The 12,526-nt window shown below is 36.5% G+C and overlaps 1 protein-coding gene across 7 annotated transcripts in view; it reads right to left on the bottom strand.

The window, feature by feature from the left end:
• BIRC6 (baculoviral IAP repeat containing 6) overlaps window positions 1-12,526 on the bottom strand; it is a 173,613-nt gene that overhangs the window by 140,596 nt on the left and 20,491 nt on the right. For all 7 annotated transcript variants that reach the window (XM_082302472.1, XM_082302475.1, XM_082302476.1 and 4 more), the window contains exons 5-10: window positions 12,346-12,457; window positions 11,007-11,089; window positions 9,617-9,839; window positions 9,356-9,516; window positions 7,427-7,485; window positions 5,335-6,729 (exon numbers count right to left, since the gene is read on the bottom strand). In XM_082302472.1, coding sequence (XP_082158598.1) covers window positions 5,335-6,729; window positions 7,427-7,485; window positions 9,356-9,516; window positions 9,617-9,839; window positions 11,007-11,089; window positions 12,346-12,457 — 2,033 coding nt within the window. The remainder of the gene's footprint in view (window positions 1-5,334; window positions 6,730-7,426; window positions 7,486-9,355; window positions 9,517-9,616; window positions 9,840-11,006; window positions 11,090-12,345; window positions 12,458-12,526) is intronic.

Below are 12,526 nucleotides of genomic sequence, written 5' to 3'. Positions count from 1 at the left end.
GACTCGTCCAGTGCTTTCTAATTCTAGCCAGGGAGCAAACATCTCAAGTAGCAGTTTATCCAAAGGTTTCTGCGCTTGCATCACTTTGACAGAAGCAATAAATGCTTCTGTTGCACTACCAAGAAGATATGAAAGCTGACACTGACTTACTCAGTTATCACAAAAGAGACAAATTGGAAACTAGCATCATTATACTTCCCTCAAAAAACAGGTAACACAATCAAAACATTGTTAATTTAAAACCTGCAATTTGCATGGATTCAAGAACCTGGTGGGCAATACGAACACAACATAAGAATAATAAATTCATTCAAATAAATCACAGCCTTCCTTCTGGCAAAACAGTTCCTGGTTCCAGGAAAGCAGTACTGGAACAAGCTACACAGCATGCCAGAGACTAAGGTCACTGCAGTCAAAGCCAATCTGGTGAGATTTTCTGCACTATAGAAGGAGTTTGGAAAGAGTGACACCATTGTCATTAGCAAATCACAATACAGTGACACAGTTGAAAATATCCAATTAGTTAAAAAGAATTAGAAAACAAAGCCATACCACAGGGAACGATGCATTAACCAATTCATAGTCCTCTCCTTCTCTTGTCACTGGTTAGCTCTAAACGTGCAAGTTCAGAACACTTGAAAAATGTCAAGAAAGCTATCCCAAAACCTCACTAACACACTACTCTTGGAGACACTCCCATTTACACCACTCTTGGAGATTTTAGTTACAAAATTTTGCCTCGACTTTGAAACAATAGAATGCAATTGAATAGAGACAAATTCAAGTTACTATGCCTAGAAAGAAATAATTAAAAGCCCTATTACAGGATGAAACAAAATCAGCTAGACAGCAGTTTTGCAGGAGAGGCTCTTGTGAGTCAGATGAGGAACCTCATTCAATCTCCTGCTCAAAAGTGCAAACATTCCACTATATATACACACACATGGTATGTACAGACTCCAGAGCTGCTTAAGGAATTCATCTGTAGGATTACTGGACCTCATTTTGCATATCTCATCAAGAAACCTGCAACTGACTTGATAGATCGTTTGGAAGGGGAAAGTAAAGGTTGCTTTGGTTTTTTTTACTTTTATAAAATTTAAAAGGATTTGAGATATTCAGCTTGAGAAAATAAATGGTTGGAGAAGGACAGCACCTAAATAAACACTGTCTTTCCCTACTTTTTTAAAGAAATCTCTTTGCCATATTCATAATGAATAGTACAACAGATACCACCCCAGTGACAAAGATGATACAGGCTAAACACTAGTGAAAAAAATCATCATCAAAGACAGCATGCAGCAAGAGAAATTTCATAAGTAGACTGTTAAATCTCCACGTTGAAGGTGTTTGAAAATGGTGTACAGTACTCTGTTTCTGAGTGGGTAAGTGTAATTCACCCTGACTTGAAGATGAGCTCTTTGCATCACTTCCAACACTAATTCTGATGTGGAAAAAACTTGACCTCTCTCCAATCCTATTAGACTCCATTGCTGAAAAAGGTAGAAAATTGAAAATACTAAATTGATTCCTGAATTTCAAATACACAGTACACAGGGCAGACAAAGCCTAATGACAAGGAAGAAGCAAATAAGATATCTAAACTAAATGAGAAAAAAGCTACAGAGTGTGATTAGTACAGTATTTAGAACTTAAGAGCAAGAAAATTGCTATAAATTAAAGGTACGAGATTTGGGGGAGTCAATTCTTAAATGTATCCAAGTGCCATCCAGTTCTGCCAGGCTTGTAGGTAAGAAATAGCAGCATAGGCAACTCACTGTGGACACACCAATATCCAGCTGTAAAAAAAATCCTTTTCCAACAAAAGGGAGGGACTAAAAACCTCTTGTTATAATGTAGAACCTGTAAAATGTTATAATGTAACACACTCAAAATTTCAGGTGAGCACAATCCAGCAATAAGAAACTATATCTGACCCTCTTAAACAAAAGATAATAGACTTTGAATAGCAAAAGAACACCCTACAGCTATACACCTATTCAAAACCAGTACCTGCTGCCTAGAATAAAAATTTTTTTATTTTCTCACTTATTATTTAGAATATTACAAAAGCAGAGTTTAGGCTGTCATGTTAATGACACAAGAGAAAACATCTGAACCCCCATATGAGAGCAGCCAAAGCACTGCTAAGAGGGATATTACATATAGTCTACCTTGGCCAAGGGGAAGAGAAGAAAGCAAAATACAAAGACATTGAAGTTCCCTATGTTTGCCTAATGGAACTGGAACCTAGAATATACTTGCACACTTTTCCCCAGAGGTCAAGCTCAGGTAATCCTTGCAGAAACAGGTAAGTACCTGAAGCTGACACCAAGAGGTAACATTCTCAAGTGTGACACACAAAGATGGATGACGTCAAACGCAGGTCCTAAAACATCTTTCCAGAAAACCACTCCAGATCTGAAGCACCCATTCACACAGAGGTTTCTTTTTCAGTTATACCTTAGAGGCAGCTATGGAAAAATTTTTTATGCTCTGCCAATGAAAATAATACTTCAACAAGCAGGAGAAACAGAAGAAAAGGCTATTCTGCATTCAGAACTTTCAGACATTAAAATACCTCTTTTCCTGCTCTGACATTCCAAACAAGTAAACAGGAAAGAATACACTGCTCATGCCTGAATATTTTCCAACATCATCCAAGCATTTCCAGTGCATGTATGTTCCAAAACTTTCACATAACATTTTCATTTATGTCTTTGAACTACAAGCTCCCTTCTAGATGGAATAATGTTGAACATATCAGTGAATACAGTTATTCTACTTTCAGCATATCTTTCTAATGCTGTCAGACTGCAGGCACCATCCCACATGTGGCAGTAAACCTAGAGGAGCAAAGACCTCAAAGTGATTTGTGAAGAAGCCTAAGAAAACTGCACTTAAGAAAAAATAATAACAGCAAAACCCCTCATCTTCAGCCACCTCGCCAATAAAGAAATTCTACCCATTTAAAGCAAAAGTTTAAAGGACGATTATGATTCAAGACAAGGAAAATTATGCAAAGCCTATTCCATATATTAAGCTAATGAAACTTACAATAAGATGAAGGATTTAAAAAGTTATATTAATAGTTGAGGTCCTTGATTTGCTTTTTCTCTCAGTGTTCCTGAATTTTATGCCTTTTATACCTTATTTATAAACATTTCAGTTCAAGTCATTCTTTACCAAGTGTCATATTTTGGCATAAATGTTTTGACTCTGAGGCTTCAGACATACCTAGCATCAGATCCAGAAATCAAAACTTCTAATGGACATTGGCCCCTAAGTATTCAGGACGGCTGCGGACTTAATTTATATATATATAACAGTGACTGAAATGTTAAAAAAGGAATAAAAATTGAAAGCCTCTAAAGACATTTAAGCAATGAAAATAATGAACTCCAAAGTACATGTTCGAGCAGAAAATGGAAGTTCCAAATAGAGGTGTAGTGGGTATAAATGAAAGATAAGAATAATCAGTGGATTTTTTTTTTAAGTAAACAAAGTACTACATTCAAAAGAGGAACCTTGCAGGCTGACTTGATACCTGTAGCATACTGGGCTACAGAAGAAAAAATACCCCAAAATCTCAGTCATCTTAAGGGCAGCAGGAACAAAAGCAATCCAACAAAGCCATTTATAAACTACTAGATGTATATTATAATACTGAGAGAAATTTCCTGGGAAAGCAGAATGATGTGCTTATCCATTACAAAGAGGATGGAAGTATTCCCAGTCAGTAACAGAGATGGTGGTTATCTAGGCAAAGTACTCCTACATACAGAGAACAAATGCTTCCAACTCAAGAGACCTGCGTATCTTACACTCCATGCCCCAAAGAAGTTTACATTGACACCAAAAGCTACAAGAATATAATTACCATACACAGTAATATTGGATGGAAAAGTACCATGCATAATAACAATAAGCACTTTAACTTTTACCATGAATCTTAAAACACAAGAAAGACAAAACAGATTTGATGCAAGAAAGAAATTAATAGTAATAGAAATCGGTAGAAAAAAAATATTCTGTTTGGAGGTCTTTTCAATGAGATTGCAGTTTGATCAGCTAAGTATAAGGTAAAAACATTATGACAGGGATATGATATAAAAGTTTTCAAAGGCAATTAACCTTTCAGTTAGAGTTCCATTTTAACTAGGGAAAAAGTGCGCACTATTAAATACAGCTGAAACAGTTTAATAGGTATTTCTTCAAAAGCAGTCACCAAAAGAGAACAATTTAGCAAATAGGAATGTTAAACTTGGGAAGCTGCAAACATAAATAGTAGTTACTAACTTCCAATGTTTTCATTTGTATTTAAAAAGCAAATCTAAAATGCCCACTTCTAGAAGTCTTGGTAGGTGAGTGACAAACATGGAATCTTTACGAAAGCTGAGCTGTTTACAATAAACTTGACTTTATCTGTTGGAAATAACAAGTAAATCTGATTTAACAGCTGCTCACAGCAGGAGTTTATAATTAGTGTGACACCACCACAAAAGCAAAAAAAGGTACCAATTTCAATTCTTCCAGTAAAGAGGAAGCTCAACATGATATTGGTGGGAATCTATTTGAAATGTATGAACCATCCCATCAGCTTAGCTCTTCTGAGAGCCTAAGCATTTCCAGTGGAGCTGCAATCAACTGCAGGAGAACTAAATAAAACACTGGGGCATGGAGGAATGCAGCTGGATGACACCCAGAGCTGTTTCCAGGGCTCCAATGTGACACAAGGAAGCGGGGAGCTGTGTGGTGGTTTAGGGACTTCTACAAAGTAGTTGTTACCTGGACTTGAGTTACACTTTGCTCCTACCTGCCCCCTTCCCCAAAATGCCTTTGTGCTCATTTGGAAAAAAAGACTTAAGAACCCTGCATGGATAGTCTGGCTCTAAAACTTAAGATAATATGACCCCAATTGTAAAAAGCTGAAGCAGAACCAGCAGCATGCTACCTGAATGAAGATACACTTGAAAAAGTTATAAAAGCATTATTTTCTCTGCTCTCTTATATATCATCAATTACAGGCAGGAGACATTTTTCTGAAATGTGATTTCTCTATCATAGAAATGATTACATACAAGAATTACTTCTATTTGTTTTGGACTTAAGAAATCTGTGCCTCTACAAGAATTAGAGACACACAAGAATTACTGCCATTCTAGAGATTAAAATAGACATTTAAGGCGAGGAATTAACTTGAGTCCATGCTTCCTAGATCACTAAACTGTATGTAAATTCAGTGGAATTTGAAATTTAGATTCTAAATTCTGTAATATAATCCAAATACAGTAAAATCAATAAGTTAAAAAAAAATTTAAAGAGAAGTCTTACCTTTGGTGCACGCACATAATCTGTCTGTGCCCGAACAGTATATCACAGAGACAAACATATCTGGTTCCTCAGTGCCCTCTTTTTTAGGCGGCTCCACTTTGGCCAGAATTTCAAAATTCGAAAGATCTAATATTTTTACATATCCTCCCTGAGTAGTTATTACCAGGTGCCCAAGAGTAGAGATCTCAGATCTTCTCTCTCTCCCACTGCCATTTTTAGAAGTTAATTGTATTTCCTCTACAGGCTCCTCACAGTCGTCCTCTCGATTATCCAGTATATCTGGTGGGAGCAAAATCATTGAGGTAATTGTGTCTTGGGGGTCTTTGATATGCTGGATTTTTACTGGTTCCTCCTCTAGAGTAACTATTCTAGTGGCATAATTCATCTTATAAAGCACTAGGTATCCACCACTAACACTTCTTTGTTCAGGTTGAATTATTAAAGGAGTTGGTACATCTGCTGGTGACTCATGCTGGATCACATCAATACTTGTGCCATTTACTACAGCAAGACTTGATTCTAGTTCCCCCTTCCTTCTATTACATAGTGCCGAGTTTAATTTATTTAAATTATTCAAGGCCTCTACTTGATTTATTGCACTCAGAGATTCAACAGGACAAGTCCGCAGTCCTACTAACAGATGAACTCCATCTGCACAAGGTGTGATTGAATCTACACACAGGTTCTCCTCCTCTGCAAACTTTGGCAGACGCAGGCACTGAACCAAAGTCCCAGGCTTGGGAACCATGGAGCTCCACTTGTCCGAGTCCGGAGATGTCAGGTTGGCTGCAGCGTCCGCAAACTGCTGAATGTAAGTCACAGGGGGGTCCTGTAACAGCAACTGTTCCTGACTGTCCAGCTCCATTTCAATGATCTGTGGAACTGTGAAACCATCATCATGTATACTTTTACTCATAATATTGTTCATCTGTGAAAAGAGTTTTCCTGCTTTTTCATCAGACTCCTTAATGCTGTATAGCAGCAATACAGGCAAAGTCCTCCTTACTAGAGGGGAATTCAGTTCTGAATTAGTGCAGGATTCATTGTCAGTTGATCCCTGTTCCGAGACACTCTCACCTCGAGTCCTACTTAAGCCATCCAGTGATCTCTGAGAGTTACTGCTAACAGGAGAGGTAGCAGGTGATTTGTATGTTAATAGACCTCCGGCTAATAAACAAGGAAAGGGAATGTTGTGTTGTTCTAGATGTTTTTCCTTCATCTTTTCACTCTTACAGTTGGCCAAACAGGGATTTGCCCCAAGTTCCTCTAGATCTTTGACTGTGTCTTCCAGAACATTTGCAACAATTTCCCACTGAAGTTTTTCAGGTTGCTGAAGAACACTGAGAGCTGTTATATCAAGGCTGACTTCCATAGTTTCTTTTTGGGATGTATGCCCTTTAAAACAAAAAGGTTTAACATAATACAAATGCTCAAAAGACAAAACAGGAATCATACTGCATCTATTACTGTTTATTAGGAAAAAGTATCTTTTTCTACATCTCAAGCTCTTTTTTCCCCCACTTGGTGATCCTTACTCAAAGATGTAAACTGGATTATAGAAAATAAACATGTAATCCTTCCTCCATCAAAATTTCCAACTCTAAGAAAATAATACAACACCATGCATAGCGCTGTTCTGCTTCCATATGAAATCCTTATTCAGGAAGAGAAATACTTTATCAAAGTGCATACCCTTAGGAAAACAATCAAGACACAGGAACTCTTTCTGGCAATCCCCTGAATTTAAAGGGTTTTGTACAGCTGTAATTTGTTCCTGTTCTAAAAAAGTTCTTTTATCTTGGTTTGTGTGTTTTATTGACAGCAAGATAAGCAATGCTTGTTGTCAAAAAAGACATTTATTAACCAACAAAGTGCAGTTTTTCTTTTCTCCTGTATGCAATCTCTCCCCCACACAAAGAGTGCCTTAAATACTGGCATTGCTTTCAAGGTAAATCCTTTTCCTTTCTTCTAATACATATCATATGAATATAATATCATCGGTTTTGACAGCGGTTTTTTTAAAAGCCCGAAAGAAGAATTTCCCCTTTCACCTCTAAACTATTACATATACAACAGATCAGCTATAACCTACCTGTCACAGATTCCGATCTGGAATGCTCTTCACTGTCTGAATCCTCCAGTAGGTCATCACTGAAAAAAATAATACATGAAATGACACCATGTACACTCTAACTGCATGCTTATTTTTAATTAAATTAGTAAAAATTAGGAAAAAAACTACGATGTGTACTAAAACTGGCCATTCCTTTTAGCCAGCATTGTTCATCCATTGATGAGTTCATCACAGACACCAACAACATAAAGACTTTTTTCCTTCATTATCAAACCATTGGATCAGATTTCTTCTTTTTGTCCCATTCTACTATTGTATTCCTACAATTCAGGCATAAATGGAATTAAAATGAAAGCCAGTTCTCAGGAATCATTCCAAGAAAAATAAAATCATACAATCAGGACATCTAAAAATTAATACTGATATCTTCAAATTCCTCAAAATAATCTCTGGAAAGTAGGGCAGACAGACTGGTCTTCAATTCTACCAGAGCAATTTTGAAGCTAGTAAAGAAACAAGGTATGAGTAGCGCATTGGTTTTAAAAATACTGCCAGATTCATAATTTTGTCATTAAAACAGATTCTGTTCAAGATACCTTTTCAGGAGAAATAGGTCCCTGAGTAGTTCTAAGAATATATGAATAATTAATACATCTGACTTTTCCAATAAAATAAATTATTTCCTATTACAGGCTCCTTACGCATAGGAAGAACAGTAATCCCTTTGCAGCTTCAGGTATAACTACTCAAAATACCAAGTCAGATCCTCAAACTTCACCAAACTGGGTGCTTCTTCCTCATATCCAAGAAACAGATCTTTTTTGGGCCAAACCTGATCAACCTTCACTTCACAACGCGACAGAGACAATTCAGTACTTTGATTCTCATCCAGCTTCCCCTTACGCAGAGAAGCGATAGTAAATTTCACGGAGGTTAAATGAAATGAAAGATGCTTAGTTCTGAGGAGTATGATCACACTGTCCTTTATCCAGCTCTTAAAATCAGTTTAATTCTTTGACTCTAAAGGAGTTCACAGCCCTAAAGCTACAGTAAGAGTCTAGGCAGCTGCTAGGCCCCACATGCAGATACTGCCCATGTCTTCAGAAGAGCAAGATTCATATTCGCTCTGCACTACTACAGATACCACACCAAGCTTAAAACCAAAGATTTACCTCCCTGTGCATGTAGCAGTATTCTTACTTTCTTCTTACTGCTGAAGTTTAAGAAGAAACATTCAGAAAACTAGCAACACTCCCCAAACACCTTTTGTTCTAATTTTTCCAAGTTATTCACTCTTTTGAGCTTTGGCAATACCAGACAAGAGTTCCCAGTAAGAGACTGCATGAAGCCTGAGTGAAATACTCCTTTTTCTCATGTCACACTTTCTAAGCACTGGCATACCCTGTAGCTTATCCAAACCCTTGCAACAGGACTATCTAATTGCTTAGAGTCTGTACACATGTATTAAAGGTATGCAAGGGAGTACAAATTCCTAGCACATCCACACAGTTTATTTTCAGAATGACATAATCGAAATTACGGAGAAGCAATCAGGGAAAAGCATGTTCCAGAAGTCCATGAGGAGCCTTTACTTTCAAAATCTGAAATGTATAATCCATAACTAAAATGAAAAGCTAATCTAAAACTTATATTCCTTTCTCTTTTTTCTCTGCCTCAGAAATATCAGCATAGGGAAGCAATGAGATCTGCAATCTCTCTGCTAGTGGAATATAAAAACTAGAACAGCAGGAAACTGGCTTAAAAAATAGACATTTAGATTAGTCTTTTTCCAGTGTTCAATTGTATACAAATATAGAGTGACTAAAAATATTTTTTCCATGAAAAGAAAATTACCAATCTTAGGTTTCACAAAGCATGACTTTGCTAAATGGCATGTACCACTTACACAGCAGCATTTCATATTTCTAATTTTGTAGACTGGCATACCTGTCTCCTTCTAATTTTGGTATGTCTGAGCAGCTAGATGAATCTTCTAACCATGCTAGTGTTGGTCTCCTTGAGTCAACCCCTGAGCTCTGTTCTCCTGATAACATAAGTTGCTGCACAATAGCGGGATCATACGCATTGATTTCAAATTTTAGGTGGACCTGAGAAATAACAACAAAAACAGAAAAGGTATTTGATTTTGAATCAAGATTTGCCTAATCAGTAAAGAGTAGATGAAAAATGATTGTTTATATTGCATACCTTCATAAGTTTGGAAACATCCCATATACAGATCTTTCCTCGTTTTGTTGCAGCAGCTAGAAAATGAGGGCAACTACCAGATCCAAAGCAGGTTATTCTGTCAGTGCCATCTGTGCAGGGAAATTGTGCTGGACTTGTTGCCAGCGTGACTGAAAGAGGTACATTCTGAGTGTGCTCACCCTTGACAAATGGGCAGTTTGGGGAATGTCTCTCATGTTCAGACCTTTTCAGATTAAAAACAAACACAGAAAATATTGATTTCTTACTGTGAAAAATACACACAGCATATACAAGCTAAGCCATAGAAGTGAAGCTGAAACAGAACTGTTTGAACTGTATTGCAGTCAACCATACAAGAGAGTTCTGAAGTTACTAACACAGCTTTCCCTGATTCTCAAATAGCAGACTGTATTAAAGACTTTGATCACTCAATGCACTTCCATATTCAAATGGATCAATCTACACAGTGCTCTTAATACAATTAGTCCATTAAAAAATAATTGTTCTATAGGCAGTAGCTAATCATGTCCCCATGAAGAAAAGCACATTAATGCACATAAATTAATGTACATTAAAACTCCAATGTTATGAGTAGCTTTAGAACCATTGTCTCATTTTTAGTTCTATATCCACAAATAAATAAATAAATCAAAACTGAAAACAGTCCCAAACGCCACATTGACCCAGAAGCATGGGAAGACCTAATCTTGATACACAACTAAGGCAGAGACATGACAAGAGCAATTACACAGCCACAAAATGTCTTGAAAATCGTAAGTGAAAGGAGTAGACAAAAACTACAAAGATAATATTACAAGGAAAAGTTTCCAGCAAGTCAGGAATCCAGTGTGTTCAAGAAAAGATTATAAATTACCAACTATTCAAGAAAAAAATTACATTAAGAATTCTTTAATCGGTGTAAGGTCCCACATTTCTGTCACTATGCACAATTTTAGATGATTCAGGAAACTAGTAATGGATGCTGCAACTTCACATAAAAGGCAAATGCATACTACCATAGCCATGGAAGTTTTTGAACTTGGAAAGAGATGTGTTTTAGTCACAATCAAAGAGAAGGGTCAGTTTAGATCCCTGCAGAGAAGTATTGGCTGACAACTCTCAAGGAGTAATTTGAAATGAAATAGCAAATCAGAATTAAGAAATAAATCCAACTACAAAGTTTTTGGTTTAGCATTACACAGAAATTTGATATAGTACATCAAATCTTTTCGTGATTTGTTCCATGTAATCATTTTAGAAACCTATTTTTGTCAATGACTTGTCCTAAACTCACCAGAAATACCACTGAGATATGCTGATTTTTGTCCTTCGAAGATTTCTAACCTCTTCAGCACAAAATTAAGCCTACTTCAAACATCATTAAACTTACCAAGGTTCATCTGTAGGCTCCCAGCACACCAAGCACACACTACAGGTAAAGCACATGGCTCTGTCATCTCCTGATGAAGCAGGCTATGAAAATAAGAAGAAACACTTGAAATTTATTCAGCTATGTACTGTGAAACACTTTTAACTAAGTGATCAAGTCCTTCCCTTCTAGTGACATACTAAAGCATCACATCAAACATATAAAAGGCCACAAATTATATACTACAAAGTGGCAGTATTTCACAATAAAAAAGGATTCACATTACTATAGAACAGATCCAGAACTAACATTCATGCAAGTCATTCAATGCAAACCACAGACATAGAACAGAAATAACTTTTTTCTTTGGCAGAAGTTCACAAAGTTAAAAAAATCTAGAACTGCAGAAGAATAAATACTTGGATAAACACAGGTTAAAAAATATTCCAACCAATCTCTTAGGACATAAAGTATTCTCTATCACTCCTATGAAAAGAACAGTTGTTACTAGCTGAAGTAACTGAGGAAAAACAATCAAAATTTCCATTCTCTTAAAATTTTGCATTTTCATGACCTCATTTCCAGACATGCTTGGAATATGCAGATGCAATTCTCACATATGGATTTCCTGCATTTCTCCTTCTGTGCAAGTTTAAGAAATCATCCAAAAACTTAATCCACTCGCACCTGTCGGGCTTTGCAGCTGACATAATGAGGAAGACAATATTGCTGTCAAATGATAGGCACTGCCCAGCCATCATTATCTAAATCCATATTATAATTTTTTTTTACAGCAGGAATAATTTCAAAAATGAAAAATGGAAATAAGCAAAAGTAGTGGAATAAAATGTTGAGGTGGTCTTTGTTCACTAAGCCTAACAATTTAATGTGATCTAGGATCTCTGTTTGATACAATACCGTTTAAGTTCTACTAGAAAATATGGTTAGAGAACTTCAGTACCAAGCTTATTGCTCTTTTGCTTTACTTGTACTATAAAAAGGATTATTTACTCAACAATCTAACAAGGAGAATGACATTCTACATAACAACCAATTTCATCTTTATTACCATTGTTTAACTCTGATAAATCTGATAGGTAGAAAAATTTTATATGCTCAAGTTCAGAACAGTATTTTCTGTGATCCAACCCAAAAAAAAAGAAGCAAACTCAAGGCATCAAAACCCCTTGAAACTTAAAAAAAAGAAAAAGAGCTAAATGACAAAGTTTTTATGGTTTATGCATAATTGAAGGAATCCATTAAAAAAAAAGGAAAAAAAACCCACTAAAAAACATCACCACCTTTTTTCCTCCACCGTCCCACCTAGAGAACAAATACTAAGTACAATTAAATCTTTTACCTGGTGATAGAATCCAGCTTGAGCCATAGGATCTGGCTGTGCCCACCGATAACCCACGTGAGGCCATGAAGTGAACGTCTCCCGTCTGTTAGCCTCACTATACATCAAAGACCTAGAAAGGTGAAAAACTCTACGTTACCCAAAGCTGCCACTTAAAATTTAAAACCTCACCTGTTTATGA

Source organism: Coloeus monedula, assembly GCF_965178545.1.
Source record: "Coloeus monedula genome assembly, chromosome: 2".
Lineage (NCBI taxonomy): Eukaryota > Metazoa > Chordata > Aves > Passeriformes > Corvidae > Coloeus > Coloeus monedula.
This window is presented reverse-complemented; position numbering and strand designations above follow the sequence as displayed.